Source organism: Corvus moneduloides, chromosome 24, assembly GCF_009650955.1.
Source record: "Corvus moneduloides isolate bCorMon1 chromosome 24, bCorMon1.pri, whole genome shotgun sequence".
NCBI classification, from domain to species: Eukaryota; Metazoa; Chordata; class Aves; order Passeriformes; family Corvidae; genus Corvus; species Corvus moneduloides.
Genome location: NC_045499.1, coordinates 3,267,055 through 3,287,470, shown reverse-complemented (window position 1 = coordinate 3,287,470; position 20,416 = coordinate 3,267,055). Strand labels below are relative to the sequence as shown.

Sequence of the window (20,416 nt, the reverse complement as noted above, 5' to 3'; positions counted from 1 at the left end):
TTCCCATCACTCCACACAGGTTCTCCTTTGCAAGGGATGGTTTCAGTCCAACAAGGAGTAAATGCAGCAGAATTTCCAACACAGCTGGTTCACATCAATGCCACTTCATGCTCTGAGACAGCACAGCACAGGAGTTAAGACATGGGAATATTTGTACCTGTGTTCTTTGTGTTCCAGTAACTGACAGTCTCTGCATGTCAGCCTGTCACAGGTTTCACAGAAAAGTTTTAACTGCTCTTGTTTGTGGACAGGGCAGAAAACAGGACGTTGACCAGATGCTCCCACGGCCTCTGTTTTTAAAAATAAACCATTTGTGCATTTTAAAATAAAATTTAGACAATCTGAAGAGCAAAACAACTAACTTCCAGTAACAACCAAGGACTTGCAAAGGCACCTCCAGATCTGTTCTCAAGCTAAAGAGTGAATATGTCAGGTCAGGGGTTGGACTTGATGATCTCAGAGGTCTTTCCCAACCTTAATGATTCTGTGATTTACAGTGCCAGTGGTTCATAGCTGTTTTCCCTTCATTCATTCAAGGAGAAGGAGGAATTCCTCTTTTCTCACAAGCACCCAAAAGGCCCCGTAAGACTGCACACGAACACCAGCATGCTGTATATGTGTTTATAAAGATTTAATTCCATACAATTTCACCTTGACACACTGAAGGATGGGTCAAACCTCACAAACCTTTTTACTTTTTACCCCATGGGTTTTCTAGGTTATCCCTCCAAACCCTTACACACCTCATTTAGTCAAACACAACTGAAGGGGGAACTGCAAAGCAAATGTTGCCTGTGTTAAGAGTTATTTAAACCCCTCTGGAACTGCTTAGATTTTCCACTGAAGTAAATAACAAATAATGTCAAAAACCAGTTCTGGGTTTGCTAAAAAAGTGCTGCACAGTGTTCTGAAGATATTTTGAGCTTAGCAAAGAGGAAAGCAGCCTCTGGAAGATACAGCATGTAGGGTTTAAAACATGAACATTTTCCTCACTCTCCAACGTTTCTGAAGCCGGTTATATCATGCAAGTTATTGTAAAGAAGGAGCTGATGAACCTACAGCTGCCACTCCCTGAGAGAAATTTAAAGTCTCCAGGGCACATCTTTGAGTCTAAGAAGAAAAAAAGACAATGACCAGCCCTTCCCCACAATCACAAGAAGTAATATTTCTGATAGAAAGTTTATTTTGGTGGAACAGTCATTTTTCAGCCCCTTCCCAGCAGGTATCAAAGGGGAAGCTGAACTGAAATATCACATTGAGAGTCACAATTTAGCATTCCTTGTAAACACATCAGTAATTCTTTCTTGGTCCCTATAATTTGATTGAACTTGAAGGTTTCTCATCTATGAGGCTTAATATATTTAATCTTGAATGGGTAATATTTATTAAAAATACTCATTAAGACATAAAGAGAAACCTTTGACAGAGCAAATGAAATAAGATCCTTGTCTAAAAGAACTAAGCTCAACAGCAAACTTTTAAGCCATTAAACTTTTTTCAGAAAGAAAAGTAGTGTTTGTTCCTTTGAAAGGATACAACAAAACAATTATGAAGGTCTTAATCCACTCTAAATGGAAAGAGAGAGCAAAGTGCTGAGATCTCTCTTCCTCAAAATGATCATTTTTCAAACACATCCAGATTGTGGAGAACCTACAGGTCTTTAAATCAGAACTTTTAACTCATTCACAAATAAAATTTTCTAAGCTAAAATCCAGATACCCTGGACCTGTTCTGAGATGATTTTCCACATTACCTCAACAGGCTATAAATGATATATGATCAAACAACAGTTTAAAAATTTACTTCTAATAAGGCTGCACATCTAAACAAACCCTACACACACTTCTCATGTTCAATTTTGCTCACTGAGAGATTAAACCTAAAATAGATTCAAATTCTACATTTACTCAGCAATATCAATACAAAGTAACATCATATATTTAAGGTAACTATAAATTTATATATACATACTTTTCTACAGGGAGGACTATAATTGCTCCTTATAACAAAATACAGCAAAATGTGCAATTTAATTTCCTTGGACAATGGATAAGATTATCAATATGTCACTGCTCTCCAGATTCCATTTAGTTACTTTTTATCTAAATAGATTATTAAGAATGGATCTAAATCATTTCCAAAGGCACTGGACATCAAACTGCACAAAGCGGTCTAAAATTTAGTTTTTCCTCTACTTTTAGAGCTACTAATTTTGCTCTGGTAACATTTTACTGAACTTTTCCAAAATACTGGGGGAAGAAAGGCTCTCAGAACAGGCAGGACAAAGTGATACCCAACACTCACCTGATGACACATCCTCTTTTTTCCTGATCATGTGATCTTTAGTAAACTTTACTCGCTGGTGAGCTTCTATGCAGGTCTTACACAGCCACTCCCCACACTCCACACAGAAACCCACAGCACTGGCGTTGTCCTCGCAGCTGGTGCACACCTGCAGGGGAAAAAGCCACCAGAATCATCCTGGGGAGCACTGACAGGCCCAGAGAGCAGAAAGGGTTGGGGAAAAGCCACCAGAATTGTCCTGGGGAGCACTGACACGGCCAGAAATCAGAGGAGGGTTGGGGAAAAGACATCAGCATCATCCTGGGGAGCACTGACACGGCCAGAAATCAGAGGAGGGTTGGGGAAAAGACATCAGCATCATCCTGGGGAGCACTGACAGGCCCAGAGAGCAGAAAGGGCTGGGGAAAAGCCACCAGAATCATCCTGGGGAGCACTGACACGGCCAGAAATCAGAGGAGGGTTGGGGAAAAGCCACCAGAATCATCCTGGGGAGCACTGACACGGCCAGAAATCAGAGGAGGGTTGAGGAAGAGACATCAGCATCATCCTGGGGAGCAGTGACAGGCCCAGAGAGCAGAAAGGGTTGGGGAAAAGCCACCAGAATCATCCTGGGGAGCACTGACAGGGCCAGAAATCAGAGAAGGGTTGGGGAAAAGCCACCAGAATCATCCTGGGGAGCACTGACAGGGCCAGAAATCAGAGGAGGGTTGGGGAAAAGCCACCAGAATCATCCTGGGGAGCACTGACACGGCCAGAAATCAGAGGAGGGTTGAGGAAGAGACATCAGCATCATCCTGGGGAGCACTGACAGGCCCAGAGAGCAGAGGCTGGGGCAGGCAGGATGGTTCTACCTGTTCTGACTTCTCGTCGGAGCTGCTGGGTGTCTCCGAGGTGTCCTTCACAAAGTAGTTGTCCACCAGGTCGATCTGCCGGCACTCCTGGCGGCAGATCGGGCACCGGATCACCCCCACTGCAAAACACAACATTCCACAGGCTTTTAGGGCGACAAAACTCACAAATCAACGTGCCCAGAAGCACAGAACACAAAACACACTCCTCGTTTCACCTGGGTGAATAATGCCACGGTTGACACTGTCATTAAAAACCAGCCATTATGGGTGTAGAACAGGTTTCACCCCAAAATACACTCCCTCAACTAAACCCAAAAAACCCCCACAAGCCTCTACAGGAAAGGATCCCTCACCCAGTTGTGACAATTTCTACATCATACTCAGTTTTTCCTACTTATTTCTTCACCTAACAATATGTATTTTTAGCCAAGGCATTTGTTGCCCCTAAGCAAATATTTCATTTTTTGACCTGCTCATTTTAGATTACAAAACTCAAGGCACTCGTTAATTATTTTTTAGAACAGCCTGTGGTCCAGCCTGTCTCAAGACAAGCATTAGGAGGGGTGTGCCCAGATAGCTGGGGTGACTTCCATGATGTTCCTGAAAATGCCACAGCAGTAGCGTGTCCCAGTGTTCTCCCAGCTACAACACAGGAAAATTTCTAATATAACCTATTTCCATGAGGCCAGCGAGGCAGATGAAGCAATAAAATACCAACATCCTGCTTTGTTATCCTTTGTAATCACTAAATTAGTTTTAAATCCTCAGCAGGGCTGCAAAGAAGCTACTACATGAACCAAACTGACATTTAAAGATGCCTATGAACAACCCCCATAAAGGTTTGAAAACCTATTTATAACTTAGGTAGTGGCTGACACTTCACAGAAGTGTCATTTGATCTTAAATCAAATTCCTATACAGTTTATTGAGAACGTAATCTTCAAGAAGCTTTCCAAGCCATTGGGTATTTTTATACACTGAAACAACTTTGAGAAGTGTAATTAAATGATGCTCAGCTCCTTTGTGGATATTCAATTAGGACAGTAGGACTTATTTCAGGAAGATTAATTACATTAGTAGTGGAGTAGCATTAATTTTTTCAAGTGCTAAAATTAACGATGGCTTCAGAACACAGGAGATTCACTGCAGAGCAACAATAATCCAACTAAGAACTCCCTGTCTCACCAAACCAAACACATCTCAAGAGCAGGATGTGAAAAACAACCAGTACTGCAGCAGCTACACATACAAGAGCTTTCACACACACACTGAAACCTTCCCCATATGCAGAATTTTGAGGTTTTCTTACAACTGACAGACAAAATTCTTTAGGGAATACCAGCTGATGTGTCTATACTTACGGAAGAAACATTTCAGATATCTACCATTAAAACTACTCCATCCAAACCAAATCAAACCTAAACTCGAGTTTTAGTGGTCTTGGGTCAAACAAACAAAATATTCCAAGAAAACAACAAAACAGAAGAAGCTCAAGATCTATAATCTCCAGACAACAGCAAGTCAAATTCTACAGATGCAAACCCCTTCCTCTAAGGCAACTGTTGGGTTGGTTTTAAAGTAGCCAAACCAATGAAAGCTTGAATAAAATCAAGCCTTTTGATCCAAGTGACAGCCCACAGGCTGGATTCTGGCCAGGGGAAATTCCACCTTGTCCACTTCCCCTGTCAGAGAGGACACAGGGAATGGGCAGCCTCCGGTGCTGCTCTCACAGTCCAACACCCAATTTTTGCACCTCCACATTCAAATAAAACCTGCACACAAAGTGCCCCCAGTGTTCTGCACACACCTCAAGAGACCACAACCCAAAGGTAAGGCCCTGCAATTCTTGTTTAGCACATTACACTCCTTTTTCACATCTCAACACCCTTTATTTCCAACAGTAGCTTTCCAGTAATATATGAGCCACTAAACACCTCATATCCTGGTCTTTTAATCTAATATAAAACAAATTACTGCAGCACCATTTGCACTAGAAACCAAATGTGCTGAAAAGATACAGATGCGGCTAATTTTGTGAGGCAGGAGGGAAAAGTAGAGAAAATCACACTGAAATAGCATTTACACAGAAAAAAAGACATCCTTACCTGTCAAAACTTGAGATAATTTGTAAGCTAACAAAGTTTATTGTAAAAATTTAGTGAGAATGTATTTTAGGACAAACTAAGGTTCAAATGTTTATATAACCTCTGAGAAAAACAATGTTTCACTGTCAGTTTCAATGCAAAAAAAAATCTTATATAAGAAAATAAAAGTAAATATAGAAGTATCATCCTATTTATACTCCAGCAGAAGTTATTACATTGTTTTTCTACATCAAACAAAGCAAACACATTAGTCCTGGTACAAACATTCCCATTGTAACTCTGCTTTCCAACAAGCATTAGCATACAGTAAAAACTACTGTTTAAAGATCAATTGCATTTTTTAAATCACAGCTGAATTAGAACAAGACATTCATACAAATTATGAAGATCAGACTGGTTTATGATCTCCCTCAATCCTAATTATTACCATCAAGATTTCCTATGTCCTCAGAGATGGCTTCATATTATTTTACAGCCATAAATTGATGCTGCAGAGGTCAAGAGCAGCACTGAAGCAAAGAGCTGAGAAAAGGGAAGTTTCTTTCAGGAAGTTCTGACCACACCATGTGAAAGCCTGCACTGAGGGTCTGAAACACTTTGTGCAGCAGTTCCTTTCTGCCTTACACATCAGTGTCACCAAAATTCTGCCCTCAGCATTAACTACAGGAACACAGCTATGCTTCAGGTCCTGAAAAAAGAACAGTTAAGCACCCTACAAACTTCACCAGCCACCCACAGATGCTCCTTTGGATATCAGTACTTCCATGAAGAAATCCAGGAAGAATCATTCTTTGGACCTCAAAGGCCACAGGAAATGATGAACTATTTTACAAGAGCTGCAGATAACAGGAGTGAGCTTTCAAGCTTCTTTTGTTGTACTTTAGAGGACCCACACTGCCCATTTTTCCAGCTGCTTCTATCACACGCCTTAAGTGTGTAAGACCTGTAACAACCATGAGCACAAATATTCATTACCCCTCTTCCACAGCACTCAAAAGACACAGCTCCATGCACCAAATTTTCCCTTCCATCCTATTCCTAATTAATGATGCAGTTCAGATCAGGCTCTGCTTTTGGTCCCACACTTCTGCAGAACAGCAAAAATATTTTCAATCATACACATTTCCTGTCCCCCATCTGCTGCTACACACAACACTCAGCCTAAATGGAGTTTTGTTTTTCCTTTCACACTACCTAAGGCTGACTGAAGGGAGAAGCAGGAATAATTTCCTACCTGGAAATTTGGACTGCAAGTCTCCAATCCAGCAGGTAGGAAAAGCCTGCCTGGCATTGCCAACCCTGCTCAAAGGGAGATGGGTTTCATCTCCTCACCTGAGCCATTCCCCCCTGCCAGAGTTTCCCAGCCTGTGATTCAGGAAGGAAGGAGATTCCCAGATTCCTTGTGACACACTCCCACGGAGTCTCCTGAGACAGACAGAGCCATTCAGGAGCTGAGGACCAACACAAAGAACTGACAGACACACAGGAATGTGGTCAGGGATGGATCCCTAGGAACCACAGGAACCTGCCCTGGGAGCAGCTCTCCCCAGCACATGGATGGGATCTGGGACAGAGCCCACACTGATGGAAATGGGAATGTTGGCCACATCCCAAGAATGATCCCTGTCCTGGGAAGGGCTGCTCCTGCCCCAGTGGGAGCCCAGGTCACTGCAAGGCAGGACATGACGGTGAAACCAAGGACACAAAAAGAACCTTCCCGGAGGCTCCAGCCCTCCTGGGAGCTCCTGCCGAGGCCAGGACCTGCACCTCTCACCAAACCAGCCCAGAGAACATCCCAGGAGAAGGTTCTGAACGAGCAGGGAGATGCCAGCACACAGATTTACCACGCTTGTTGAACCATCAGTTCAACGCAGGCACATCTCCTTACATTGCACATTAGACCTTCTGATTTGTCAAAGACTTTAAGAACACTAATGAGAGCAGCATCTCTGTAATCCTTTTAACTGCTTATGGTGCAGATAAAGCACACTGAACCAGACCACAGATACCAAAGCATGTCAGAAAGCACGACGCTGAAGTAAACTGAGGAGGAAAGGTAATTTTGTTTCTGTAAAAACAGAAAGGCTGCTAAAAACCCAGCATCATAATCGTACAGCAAATCACTATGGAACACTGCAAAAACCTTCAGATTTCAAGTGGAAAATGCTTTTAATCTACCACTCCCAACTCACACCTAAAGCTGCGACACAAGTATTTTTCTGAATTGTAACTCAGAACTCTGTGAATACCTTTTACATATTAAAGTTTAAAATTTCCCAAGGGCAACTATGTTCCTCTAAATGCATCTCTAAACAGGTGATTTTTTCAACAGGTTTCATCTTGAACTAGTTTCAATAAGAGAAATATTAAAAACCTGCTCAGAATTGCATTCTCCAGGCTGATATATCAATACTAACAATACTAAAATACTCCCAAATTTCAAGGACACTTGAGAGCTACAGAGATGGAAGAGGACAGGTTGATTCTCTGTATTTCCAGTCTTGTAGGATCAAAACAGAGACACTCTGCAGTGAAAGCTCATGTCAAGTCTTTGGCTACTGTCCCCACTCCAGCTTGGTATTCAGGAATCAGTGTGTGTTCAACTCATACCCATTGCTTTTGCACAAGAAAAAACCTGGAATTTTCTGAAACCTCTTTGCTCCCTACCCACCCTTCTGGACACTTCCTTCTGCAATTCCCTCAGATGTTTCAGAGACCAGCTCTAGAACAACAGGGCTCCCGGAGCCAGTAAGAATTAACCTGTTTCCCCATCAAACCCACCTACAACTATCCTCTGATCTGGTTTTTCAGTTTTTGTTTACAAACACTTACAGAAACCTCCTGGGAGCCTCCAGCCCTGGGGTTAGAAAAGGGGGAGGTGGATTGGAAGGAAAGGGGAACACACGGGGAACCGTGGAAACTCATCTACTGGCTAAAACCACCACAGGAGCTAAAGCAAAATAAGGAACTTTTGAAAGAAGCTCCACATTCAGTTGTTGGCTTCAAGTCCAAGCTGACTTCAGTCAACTTAAAATAAACACATCACAGCCCAACCGTACCCCACTGAGACCTTACAGAGAACAAAAAGCAGCAATGGAATAATTAAGAGAGTTATTGATCTGAATGAGGATCACGTGGATATGATGAGATCACGGATGTGAACAAGGGAGGGCACAGCATGCACATGATGTACATAATCCAAAAATCACTCTGCACCTCAGTAGCACCCAATGGATCCTCTCCACCACTGGGACATTGTAGGGAGTCTTTCTAGCAGGTCATATTTGTAAGTTCAAAGTTTATTCAAACATTGCCCCAAACACTTGTGTTCCTAAACATCTCTACTTGCATACTAAAATTCCTATTTTTGTAAGATGCAACTCCTTTAACATCAGCTCTGGTGTGCAGCACAAAAATCTTTAGCAGCTCTTTAGTTGCTTCATAACATTCAAGAGTACAGAAACTGTAAAAACACGAGGATAAAGAAGTAACTCTGACGCCACTTAATACCCTAAAATAAAATGTTTCAAGTGTGTTATGGACAACAAGTTGAACAGGAGTCAACAGCACATCCTTCACAAAAGAGAGCAATGCGTCCCAGGCTGCACTAGCAGGACAAGGACAGCCATCCCTCCTCCTGCTCAGCACTCCAGCACACCACACTGGGCCACTACAGGGCTCCCCAGCACGGGACAGACTCACAAACTGGGACAAACCCAGCGGTGGCGACCAAAATGATCAGGCCTGGAGCACACACGGTGTGAGGAGAGACCTCAGCACTGCCTGAGGGGCAGGAGGCAGAGCCAGGGGTGCACAGCAAAGGGGTGGGCAGTGCAAGCAGGAATAAAGGAGGTTTCTATTCCTGGTGGTCCAAGGAGGATGGTCCAACACTGCTCATCCAGGCACAGTCACCACACACCTGGACAAGGCTCTGAGGAACCTGCTCTCACCTCCTCTCACCAGACCAGCTCTGGGCGAGGGGTGGGGCCGGACACACCTGGCCCTGCCACCCCACGTGAGGCTCCACTCCAACCACATTCGTGTTGAAGAATGGCTTCAGATTCTGCTGATACATGTGAGACATCCATTAGCACAAGCCTAAAACTCTATCCCATCATCCCCTGACAATCAGCCTCCCAAAACCCACTTCTGTTGAGCAAGCAGCATCATTTGAGACATCTGGTTCCACACACAGGCTTGGGTTGGGTTGCAGTATCAGACGGATTCCCCCCACAGAAGTACTAAGTGACTGTAAGATAATTAAAGTCCTGTCAGATGTTTATATTGTTACAACGACAGTGAAACTTCCCAGTTCAGGAAATATTTGCAAGCACTTGTGCAATCCAGTAACTCCAGCTTCCGTTCTGGGTTCAGACTTGGGAGGGAATCAGCCCTCTCAGGAATGAATCTCTGCCAGGTCCCATTTATTGGGTGAGAACACCAATAGTAGTTACTCCATGTGCATGATATTTACTTCTCTCAGCGCTGGAAGGGTCCAAGCATGTTTCTACACAGCCATACATCAAACCCCTGCTCTAATTTCAGTGATTAGACCTTGGAACAAACCCCTCACAGGTCAAGGGAGCAACACAATCAGATTGAAATCTGTCAGAATAAAAATACATTAAAAAAATTAACTGCTTTCAAGGTCCACTCCTAACTCAGCTTTTTGTTTTTTGAACAATCCTTGATTATATGGCAATTATCACACACTGAACTGACAATACATTATATTTAATAACAAAAAAAAAAAAAATTACAGCTGCCACAGATACTAATTCTTATAAAAATAACACATGCTTTAATATTCTCAGATGGAAATATTTTCCAATACACTATTAATTTAGACTGAAATTTAAGTTTCACGGCAAGATTTTTAGTAAGTCCAGAATATGAACTGACCATTTTCCAGGACTCATGCTGGGCTCCAGCACATACTCATGAGCCTCACTTACTAACACAGGAGAAAAGCAAAGAATCAAGAGAGTTCAGGTGATCTCTACTCACATCCACAGAAACTTAAGATGCTGCATTTACACAGCTTAAACAGCCTTATTTGATGCAGGAATTTTTATTCTTCTAGACTTTATTCTTCTAGACTCAAAATACAGTAACTAGCACCAAACTCGGTGTTAGGGACATGTCACACTCTCATACACATCAGACCTTTTATATCCCCCTTTCACAGCAAATTAAAAAAAAACAAATTAAGAAACTTAAGGTGTGATTAATTCAACAGAGCAACACTGGGCATGGGAGCTGAATTCACCATATCAAACCAATGTATGGTACCACTGATCATCACAGCTCTGGGTAGTAAATGTGCTGTTCCTCAGTTTACACACACAGGCAGCTGTGGAGGTTTTTCAGCTCGTTTGCTTTTCTGGCCTAATCATAACTGTGACATTCCCAAGGAGCTGGGAGAGCCCCACACTCTCTTTGCTGAGATAATCTTCTTAAGAGAGATTGTAAATATCTCATCCAGGCAGTGAAACCACAGAACGACCTCTCCTCCAGGAGCAGAGCAGCAGTGGTTGCAGGAAAAGTTGTTTTACAGTATTGGTTACAGTCTCAAATCTCTAACTTAGAAATAAGCTTTTTTTTTCAGAATACTCTGATACAAATACATACAGGCATTTTCTTGTAACCTATTCAACCTGAAAGGAGGAGTCCAGCTGGACAGCTGAAACACCACTAAGAAACCATCTATCCACCAAATAAAATGCACATTCCAATAACCAATTAAGACATTAAACTGAATATGGGATGCCACTTTTCATGTTAAACAAATGCATATGTTTTAAATACATAAAATAAGAATATTCTATTTTTTCCCTACATAAATATAACCATCAGCAAAATAAACCTCTTTCACCAGCAAAACAGGTATGAACCCACCAAGTACTTGTTTCTAATACAGCAAACCACAACTTCAGATAATTCTTTTAAGCTTTAATCAGGGTTTCTCAAACTTTTAGGAATTGAGATGATTCTTCTGTCTTCTTTAGCAGTGGCTCTGAAGGGAATGGAAGCCTGGCAGAAAGAGAGATGCTTATCCAGACCCAACACCACTGTCTCCAGCATCCTCACTGCTCTCTCCAGCAGGGCAGAGGGAGCTTCATTAGGAAAGGTGCTGTCACTCAGAGAACTGCTTTGTGGGCACCGACCTCACACTCAATTCCCACAGTTTTTATCCAATAAATACACGTATCTACTGTTTTAAGTCCTGACAACTCTCACGGAGCAAATTCTGAACATAATTAAGAAAGCAACCAGAAAAACATCACTTGTAATTGTCTTATCTACGTGAAGAGATGCTGAAAGATAGCAGGCACACGATCCAGCAGTGAGAGCCGGCAGCAAAGTGTAACCTGCCTCAGGTACAGCTACAGGTACCACTTCTCTTTAATTCTTCCTTCATGAAAAAGCACCTGCTCGTGATGAAGGAGACTTGAGAAGCAGCAGAAGTGGAAGTAACACTTTGTGACTACCAAAACAGGGAAGGAACCTGCATGACTAAGCACTGCGGTGCTTCTCTGGAGGCTCAGAATGTCCATTTTCTATCTGATTTACTGGTTACCATCTCCTGTGCCACTCAACTGATTTTACTCCCAAGGTGCACAGAGAGCTGCCCACAAAATGCATCTGCTGGTCCATGGCCCATCCTCAGCTGAGCTGCTGCCAGTTCCCGTGTTCGTGCAGGCTGGGGTACCACCACAGCTGGATCACACAGCCCCTACCAGGACACTGCCACAATCCCAGAACAGCTGGGCTTGGAAGGGACCTCTGCAGATCAGCCAGTCCAACCCCCTGCCAAGGCAAGATCGCCAGGAGCAGGAGACACAGGAATGTGTCCAGAGAGGGAGATTCCACAACTCCCTGGGCAGCTGTTCCAGTGCTCTGCCACGCTCCATGGAACGAATTTCTTCCTCACTAGGGTGGAACTTCTGGTGCTACAATTTATGACCATTGCTCCTTGTCCTGTCCCTGGGCACCACTGAAAAGAGTCTGACACCACCCTGGAAATATCCGTACAGATTGATGGGATCCCCTCTCAGCCTTTCCTCCTCCAGACTAACCAGACCCAGCCCCGCAGTTTCTCCTCACAAGAAAGATGCTCCAGTCCCCTGCAGCTTTCTCACATCATCTAAAACTTTTTATTGCAACAATCCAAAGATTAACTCTTTCTACACCAAAGCACACCAACAAGCATCCTTAAAATGTGTACAACAAGAAGTCATATTCCAGTTTACACACAGTGGTTCCCACACCTGTATCCTACAGACACAGCACGACTCGGATAATATTGCTAATTGCTAATAAAATAAACCTTACTTCCCAAATTCTGTCTATTTCACTGGCATATCACTGCCCTGTGAGGGTGGGAGGCCCTGGCACAGGGTGCCCAGAGAAGTTGTAGCTGCCCCCAGATCCCTGGAAGTGTCCAAGGCCAGGTTGGATGGGGCTTGGAGCAGCCTGGGACAGTGGAAGGTGTCCCTGCCCGTGGCAAGGGGTGGGACTGGATGAGCTTTAAAGTCCCCTCCAAAACAAATCACTCTGTCACTCTATGATATAACACAAAATGTAGAATCTGGAATTTAAAAACATGGATCACAAGGCCATCTGAGTGCTCCACTGAGTGCATTATCAAACTATATTGAATACATCATCTTTTAAAAACCAATAAACTTTCTAAGAGCACATCCTAGATCAACTCCTGAACAGTCTGGATGAAAAAATCTCTACCAAGCCAGGTTAATTCCTTCACTGGGGAACACAGGAAAGGCTTGAGTGCAAAGATGTCACCAAACAAGGTCTCCCTGACCATAGAGCCCATTTAGGACCTGCAAAACCACTTACCAGGGCCCTACTTTGGTCTGTACACCACAGCATATGAGTCACTCCCCTAAAGCTCCAGAAGCTTTTCAATTCCATCCCTGAACATGTATTATAAAAGGAAAATAAACCCCAAGCTGTGATTCTGATAAGAACACGTGGAAGGAGCAGTGTACTCCTGTTCCCTGGCACAAGTTATGTACAGGCAGAGCCCCCGGGCACAGCTGACAAACAGCACTGCAAGGTTTTATCTCAGTGCGCAGGAAAGCAGGTGCAGTGCACACAGCGTTCCCACCTGGGCAGGTAATACTGCAACAACAGTGAATTTGAATTTAATTAGACGCGTTTTACCCCAGTGCTGCAGAACCGAGCAGCTGCCCACCCCCTTCCTCACTCGCCTCTGCTGTGTCGCCCCTGAGAGCCAAAACAAAACAGAGAGGAGAGAGTGACAGAATATTTGGGGTTGGAAAGGGCCTTTAAAAGTCATTAGTCCAACTCCCCCGCGACGAGCAGGGACATCTTTGGCGAGACCAGGTTGCTCAGAGCCTAATACAGTCTGACACTGGATGTTTCCACCACCTCCCTGAGCAACTTGTTCCAGTGTTTTAACACTCTCACGGTAAAACACTTCCTTCTTACACTTAATCTAAACAGGTCCTCCTCCAGTTTAAAACCATTGTCCCCTGTCCTACCGCAACAGGTGCTGCGAAAAAGTCTGTCCCCACTTATATTATAGATCCCGTTCAGGCACTGGAAGAGGCTTTAGGGTCTCCCCGGAGCCTTCTCTTCTCCAGGCTGAACAATCCCAATCCCCTCAGCCTTCCCTCACAGCAGAGCTGCTCCATCCCTCTGATCAACTCGGTGCCCGCTCCAACAAGTCCCGGTCCTTCCTTCCTGCGATGGAAACCCGCAGGACGCGACCCACACTCCTAATCCCAACAGCTCCCGAAGCTCCAGCCGCCCCTGCCCTCTCGCAGCACCGGGCGGGCCGGACCCGCGGGATCGGTGTCTCAGCAGCCCTGCGCTCCCGGACGGGCCCGAGCGAGGCGGGGAAAGCCCCGCGCTCCGGGGCGGGGGAGGCGATCCCGGCGGGATGTCCGGGAGGAGCCGCCAGCCCCGCGCTCACCTTGCTGCACGTCGCCGTTGGCGCCGCCGGGCACGGGCACGCTGAGCTGGCGCTCGGGCTCGGGCAGGCAGCGGCGGCAGAAGGAGTGCAGGCAGGGCAGCAGCTTGGGCTCGGCCTCCCGCCGGCTCTGCAGGCTCTGCGCGCACACCGCGCACGTGTCCAGCAGCGAGAACGGCCCCGGCGCCGCCGGCGTCAGCGGCGGCACCGGGCTGGGGCCGGGCCCCGCCGCCGCACCGGGCCCCGCCACCGCCTCGGCCTCGGCCTCACCGCCGCCGCGCTCCGCCGCCGCCGCCCCGGGGCTCTCGCGCTCTTCGGGCGGCGCGGCGGCGGACGGCGAGCCGGCGGGAGGCTCTAGGCCGCCGCCGCCGCCCGGCGCGGCCTCGGCGGCCGCGTCCCCACCGCCGCCGCCTCCTTTGTTTTCCGCCATGTTTCCTCCTTTGAACCCGACCCCGCTCCGCGCACGCTCCGCGTCACCGCGTCACCGGGCGGGACCGGCGCCGCGCACGCGCGCGCGCTCCCGCGGCAACGGCGCGGCCGGGAGGGCGGGCCGTGACGTCACGAGGCCGGGGCTCTGGGCGGTCACTGCGCCCGGGGGTGAGATTCTATTGGGCGGCGTCGGCGGCCTCCCAGCCAATGGGCGGTGGCGGCAGGGGTTGGCCACGCCCCCGGGAACGCGCGCCGGGAACGGGGAACGGGAACGGGGAATAACGCACAGGGAATAGGGAACAGAGCAGTGGGAATAGGGAACAGAGCAGGGGGAATAGGGAACAGAGCATCGGGAATAGGGAACAGAGCATCGGGCTGGGGAATAGTGCACCGGGAATAGGGAACAGGGCAGAGGGAATAGGGAACAGAGCACGGGGCTGGGGAATAGTGCACCGGGAATAGGGAACAGGGCAGAGGGAATAGGGAACAGAGCACGGGGCTGGGGAATAACGCACCGGGAATAGGGAACAGAGCACCGGGAACAGGGAACAGAGCAGCGGGCTGGGGAATACCGCACCGGGCTAGGAAATAACGCACCGGGACGGGGAATACCGCACCGGGCTGGGAAATAACGCACCGGGACAGGGAATACCGCACCGGGCTGGGAAATAACGCACCGGGACAGGGAATACCCCAGCGGGACGGGGAATAACGCACCAGGACGGGGAATACCCCATCAGTACGGGGAATAACGCAGCGGGCTGGGAAATAACGCACCGAGAAGGGGAATAACCCATTGAGATGGGGAATAACGCACGGGCCTGGGGAATTCCTCAGTCGGGACTGGGAATAACTCACTAGGAAGGGGAATAGCCCTTCCAGACGGGAAATAACACAGAGGGGCTGGAATAACCCATGGGGAAGGGAAAGAACGCATCGGGAAGGGGAATAACGCACCGGGGCTGGGGAATAACCCTTCCAGACGGGAAATGACACACACGGGCTGGGAATAACCCATGGGGGAGGGGAATAACGCAGCGGGAAGGGGAATAACCCACCGGCAAGGGGAATAATGCATCGGGATGGGGAATAACCCATTGGGATAGGGAACAGAGCAGCGGCACGGGGAATAACCGAGCAGGAAGGGGAAAAATTCATCAGGATAGGGAATGACACACCAAGATGGGGAATGGGGCATCGGAATGGGGAATAATGCTCTGGGATGGGGAGTAACGGACCAGGACGGAAAGCAGGGCACCAGGACAAGGAACAGCAGACCTGGATTGGGAATAACACACTGGGATGGATAACAGAGCAGCGGGATGGGAAAAAGCAAGCAGCAGGAGGGGGAATGCCACACGGGGATAGGGAAAAGGGCACCGGGACGCTGAGCAGTACAGCTGGGTGGGAGTCAGTGCATGGGGACAGGAAATAGGGCAGTGGGAGGAGGAAGATCGGGAATAATGCGCTGGGCTGAGGAACAGCGCAGCGGGCAGCACCAGAGCCCTCGCTGTGGGCACTGCACGGCCCCACTGCTGTGGACAGACCTCCCCACCCCACATACCAATCTCCCCCCACTGCTCCTACAGGGGATTCAGGGGGTCCACCTGGCACAGTCACCTCCACAGCTCCCGGGCTTTGCACATGAAGCAGAAACCAGACAAATAGCAAACCAAGATTTATTAAAGGTGTGGGGGAAAACACAACAACGTGAAACTTTTTTAAGAGCTCCTACTTTAGGTATATAAAAAGTGAAACAATTCACAGTACATCCAATGGCGCCTATAATACATTTAAATAGGATGTTTTGAGTCCAGCACACGTCCTCCTAGAATTTAAAACATGGAAAAAACCAATGGAAATACCCTTTAACCACCTCACACAACTGTAACTAGAGGTGTCTACAGACAGCATCTCCAAAGTCTCTGGTCTGTAGTTTTTAACACGTGCTGCACTAAGACAGTCAGGATTAAGTCACTGGAAGTCTTGCTGGATATTCTCCTTGTTTGCTTCCCCATGCTGCTGCTTGATTTGTGAAATTTCATTTTCCAGCTGCACAATAGTTCGTTCAATCTCATAATTTTTACTGACAAGAGAGACCCACCTGTAAGAGAAAAGAAATAAAAAGAGCCTTTAAGTGTTATGTAAGAGTCCTCTGGTTTAAAATCAAAGACAACCCTTCCTCCAAAGAAAGCAGAGACACCACATAAAGCAGTATTTTTCTTAATACACGATAATCCTCAGTTGACATCAACAGTCATTTGAACACCAAAGTGACAAGGAGCAATTTTTAACCCTGTTAAACCTGAAAATACAAAAATTTTAATGTACTAGATTCATCCACTTACTGCCAATATTGAGATGAAGAAGAGCTTAAGACAATTTAGGCAATTTGAAGCAGCTAATAAATATACCCTGTTCCCATCTGTTGACTCGCTCAACCTCAGTAAATATAACATGGAACCAAACTACAAATACTTTAAAACACTTTGTGCAAAGCAACAGCAGCCAAGTGGATCACTGAATTTCGAGAGGAAAAAGAATTTCAAGGAAGTTTCAAGCAAAGGATAAACCTGCGGAAGGGTTAACAGAGAAATGCCAATACTCACGTGGATTCCATCTCTCGCAGCTTAGCCCCAGCTGTGAGCTGCATGTTCTTCCGTTGCCAGTTCAGGTCTTGAATGTTTTTCCTGGGGAGAAAAAGATGTTTTGGGTTTTTTTCTCATTTCTTTAATACCTGCAGTACTTGTACTGCAGTACGCTCAATCCCTAGGAATACTGCCAGAAGACATTTGTGTAGTCAGGACTGTAATGACAACATCCAGATGGACAAATCCCAGCACAGGGCTCAGAGAGAACCCTGAAATAAAGAAAAGTAAAAGGCCAAATCCAGTATCAGGGAAGATGTCTTTGCAGAGACAACTGCACATGAGATTATCAGTAGTGAAAAGAAAGCAGTACTGCATTTCAGAGAGGATTGCACAAATCCAGAGCAGAGGTTCAAACAAACCAAACACAGAATTTTGAGTAGAACAGACATGATGAATGTAACTGATTGGGGAGGACAGGGTCACATTTCTTAATTATTGTTATTACTGGGTCTTTTTCCCTGTGACCATGGCAGCAGCCAGCATATACATCTTCCTTTGTATAGCTTGATGGAGAGAAAGGCTCACTTCCAATTTCAGTACAAAAACATAAATAAGAATGACCCACCTCAATTTCTGAAGCTCTTTCTGGGCTTGTTCTATCATATGAACCAGGTGTCTGAAGACAGAATGCAAGCAAAGCATTAAAAACACACAATTGCTAAATCAGTCCCACTTCACCTGACATTTAACTTCCCAGAGTTAAGGATTCAGCAAAGCCCCTGCAACCCACACTGTCCCAGCCAGCAAATCCTTTACCTGCTTCTCTTCTCCTGAGCTCAGGAACCCTCTGCCTTCTCTCTAAGTTTTGCATTCCTCTGGCCTACTCTTTTATCTAAGGCTCAGCCAACCTTTCCCAAAAGTGGACGTTAACATTCTCTGCCTGAAATATCCCCAGTGCTTCCGGCAGCCCTACTCTACAACCTTTTCTTGGCTTTTGCAGCAGTTTTATTAGACTTTATTATGGCTCCAGGCTAAGCCCAGGGTCTGTAGTAAGTCAACTTCATTTCCACTACTGAGTTATTCTTTCACAGGGGGTCACTAGCCTTAATTAACACCCACTATCATCAACAATGACCCACAAAATTCAAGATTGGGATGTATTAAACCACGTGCTGTTTCTTGGCCACAGAGACAGCTTTGAGATCAGCCTCCTCTTTCACTCACAGCTCTCTCACAGGGGTTCATCTATTCCAGGCTATGTTCTAAAGATCTCCACCGGACTTAAACACAAGAAATACATAGAAATTCAGCACAGAACTTTGTGTTCAGCAGAGCAGCTGAGGCCTTACTCGTTGTACACCTTCCAGGCGTTGCAGCCGTGCTGGGACATGAGCTCCAGGTTCTCGATGCGCACGGCCTGGTGCTCCAGCTGTGCCATGGAATTGTTCACACACTCCTGCCACGCCGTGATGTCGTTCTTCTGCCCGGAGGATGGAGCGGGCAGCTCGTACCTGCAACGGGCACGGCTCACCTGGGGCACCGGGCACCGCGCACCTGGGGCACCGGGCACCCCCCGGGCCAGCCCCACTCACCTCTTCATGCTGAGCAGCTCCAGGGGCTGCCGGGCCGCCAGGCGCTCGAACTCGTTCCGCATGATCTCGGTCTGCGGGGAAAGCAGCGCTGAGGGACAGGCGGGGAATGGGGGGAGGACGGAGACAGGCAGGGTACGGGGGAGGACACAAACGGGTAACGGGGGAGACACGGCCGGAGCATGGGCGGAGAGAGACACAAGAGGGGTGCGGGGTGGGGAGGAGTACAGTGGTGGACACACGAGAGGGGTACGCGGGGAAGGACAGGGACAGGCGGTGTCTGCCACAGCCAGGTAAGGGAGCACGGGGGCCGGGTATGGGGGCGTGGGAGCCCGGTCGGGGTACGGGGAGCCACCGGGCCGGGGTACAAACTGGGGCTGGGCTGAGGTGTGGGAGTTGCCAGGCGGCCTCAGCTCACCTCGAAGGCACTGTAGTCGTGTGCGGGCAGGTAGCTGAGGTAGTTCTTGGTCGGCCGGTACCGCCGCGTCTCCTCCTCCACCAGCGCCGCGGCCTAACGCACACGGGGCGTCAGGCGGGCAGCCGGCCCGCCGCCCCGGCCCCACACCCGCCACCTCCCCGGCCCCACACGCACCGCCTCCCGCACGCCCGGCGCCTCGTAGCCTTGGTCGAAGTAGGGCAGCGCATCCACCACCACGTCCCCGGCCACCAGCCCCGGGCCCGACATCTTGGCCGCGGCCGCGCGCACTGCGCATGCGGAATCACGTCACACCCGGCGGGACCGCGCACGGCTCCGCCGCAGACCCCGCCCCTCCCGGCACAAACCCCGCCCCTCCCGGCACAAACCCCGCCCATTCCAGCACAAACCCCGCCCTCCCGGCACAAACCCCGCCCATTCCAGCACAAACCCCGCCCCTCCCGGCACAAACCCCGCCCATTCCAGCACAAACCCCGCCCTCCCGGCACAAACCCCGCCCATTCCAGCACAAACCCCGCCCCTCCCGGCACAAACCCCGCCCCTCCCGGCACAAACCCCGCCCCTCCCGGCTCAAACCCCGCCCATTCCCGGCTCAAACCCCGCCCATTCCCGGCTCAAACCCCGCCCCTCACAGCTCAAACCCCGCCCATTCCGGCACAAACCCCGCCCCTCCCGGCTCAAACCCCGCCCCTCACAGCTCAAACCCCGCCCCTCACAGCTCAAACCCCGCCCATTCCGGCACGAACCCCGCCCCTCCCGGCTCAAACCCCGCCCCTCACAGCTCAAACCCCGCCCCTCACAGCTCAAACCCCGCCCATTCCAGCACAACCCCCGCCCCTCTAGGCTCAAACCCCGCCCCATCGGCACAAACCCCGCCCATTCCAGCACAAACCCCGCCCATTCCCGGCTCAAACCCCGCCCCTTCCTGGCCCGCCCCCCCGTCCGGCTCCACCCCCACCGCTCCCGGTTCGACTCCAGCCCCGGTCCCGCCGCTCCCGGAGCGTTTCCAGGCCTGGCCCCGCCCCTCCCGGTGCGATTCCGACCCTGGCCCTGCCCCTCCCCGCTCAGTCCCGTCGCTCCCGGAGCGACTCCAGCCCTGGCCCCGCCCCTCCCGGCCCCGCCCCGCCCGTCGCGGCCGCTCCCCTTTAGGAA

The 20,416-nt window shown here is 48.3% G+C and overlaps 2 protein-coding genes across 2 annotated transcripts in view; both read right to left on the bottom strand.

Annotated features, from left to right (window-relative positions):
* The window catches only part of TRIM33 (tripartite motif containing 33), a 39,286-nt gene extending 24,637 nt beyond the window's left edge, over positions 1–14,649 (bottom strand). Inside the window, exons 1-4 of the mRNA XM_032132874.1 lie at positions 14,223–14,649; positions 3,156–3,274; positions 2,305–2,452; positions 158–290 (exon numbers count right to left, since the gene is read on the bottom strand). Coding sequence (XP_031988765.1) covers positions 158–290; positions 2,305–2,452; positions 3,156–3,274; positions 14,223–14,649 — 827 coding nt within the window. The remainder of the gene's footprint in view (positions 1–157; positions 291–2,304; positions 2,453–3,155; positions 3,275–14,222) is intronic.
* Positions 14,650–16,311: 1,662 nt separating this feature from the next.
* BCAS2 (BCAS2 pre-mRNA processing factor) lies at positions 16,312–19,533 on the bottom strand. Its single transcript, XM_032132905.1, has 7 exons — positions 19,421–19,533; positions 19,247–19,339; positions 18,832–18,902; positions 18,589–18,750; positions 17,865–17,915; positions 17,258–17,338; positions 16,312–16,752 (listed from the first exon to the last, which is right to left on the bottom strand). The coding sequence occupies exons 1-7, from the start codon at positions 19,511–19,513 to the stop codon at positions 16,623–16,625; spliced, it is 681 nt and encodes a 226-aa protein (XP_031988796.1). The 5' UTR covers positions 19,514–19,533; the 3' UTR covers positions 16,312–16,622.
* Positions 19,534–20,416: the final 883 nt, after the last annotated feature.

Coding starts and splice junctions, on each gene's coding strand:
- BCAS2 (XM_032132905.1), bottom strand. CDS start 19,513: ATGTCGGGCCCGGGGCTGGTGGCCGGGGACGTGGTGGTGGATGCGCTG. Junction 19,340..19,420: donor CGCCGGGCGTGCGGGAGGCG/GTGCGTGTGGGG, acceptor CGTGTGCGTTAG/GCCGCGGCGCTGGTGGAGGA. Junction 16,753..17,257: donor CTGCGAGAGATGGAATCCAC/GTGAGTATTGGC, acceptor TTTCTCTTACAG/GTGGGTCTCTCTTGTCAGTA.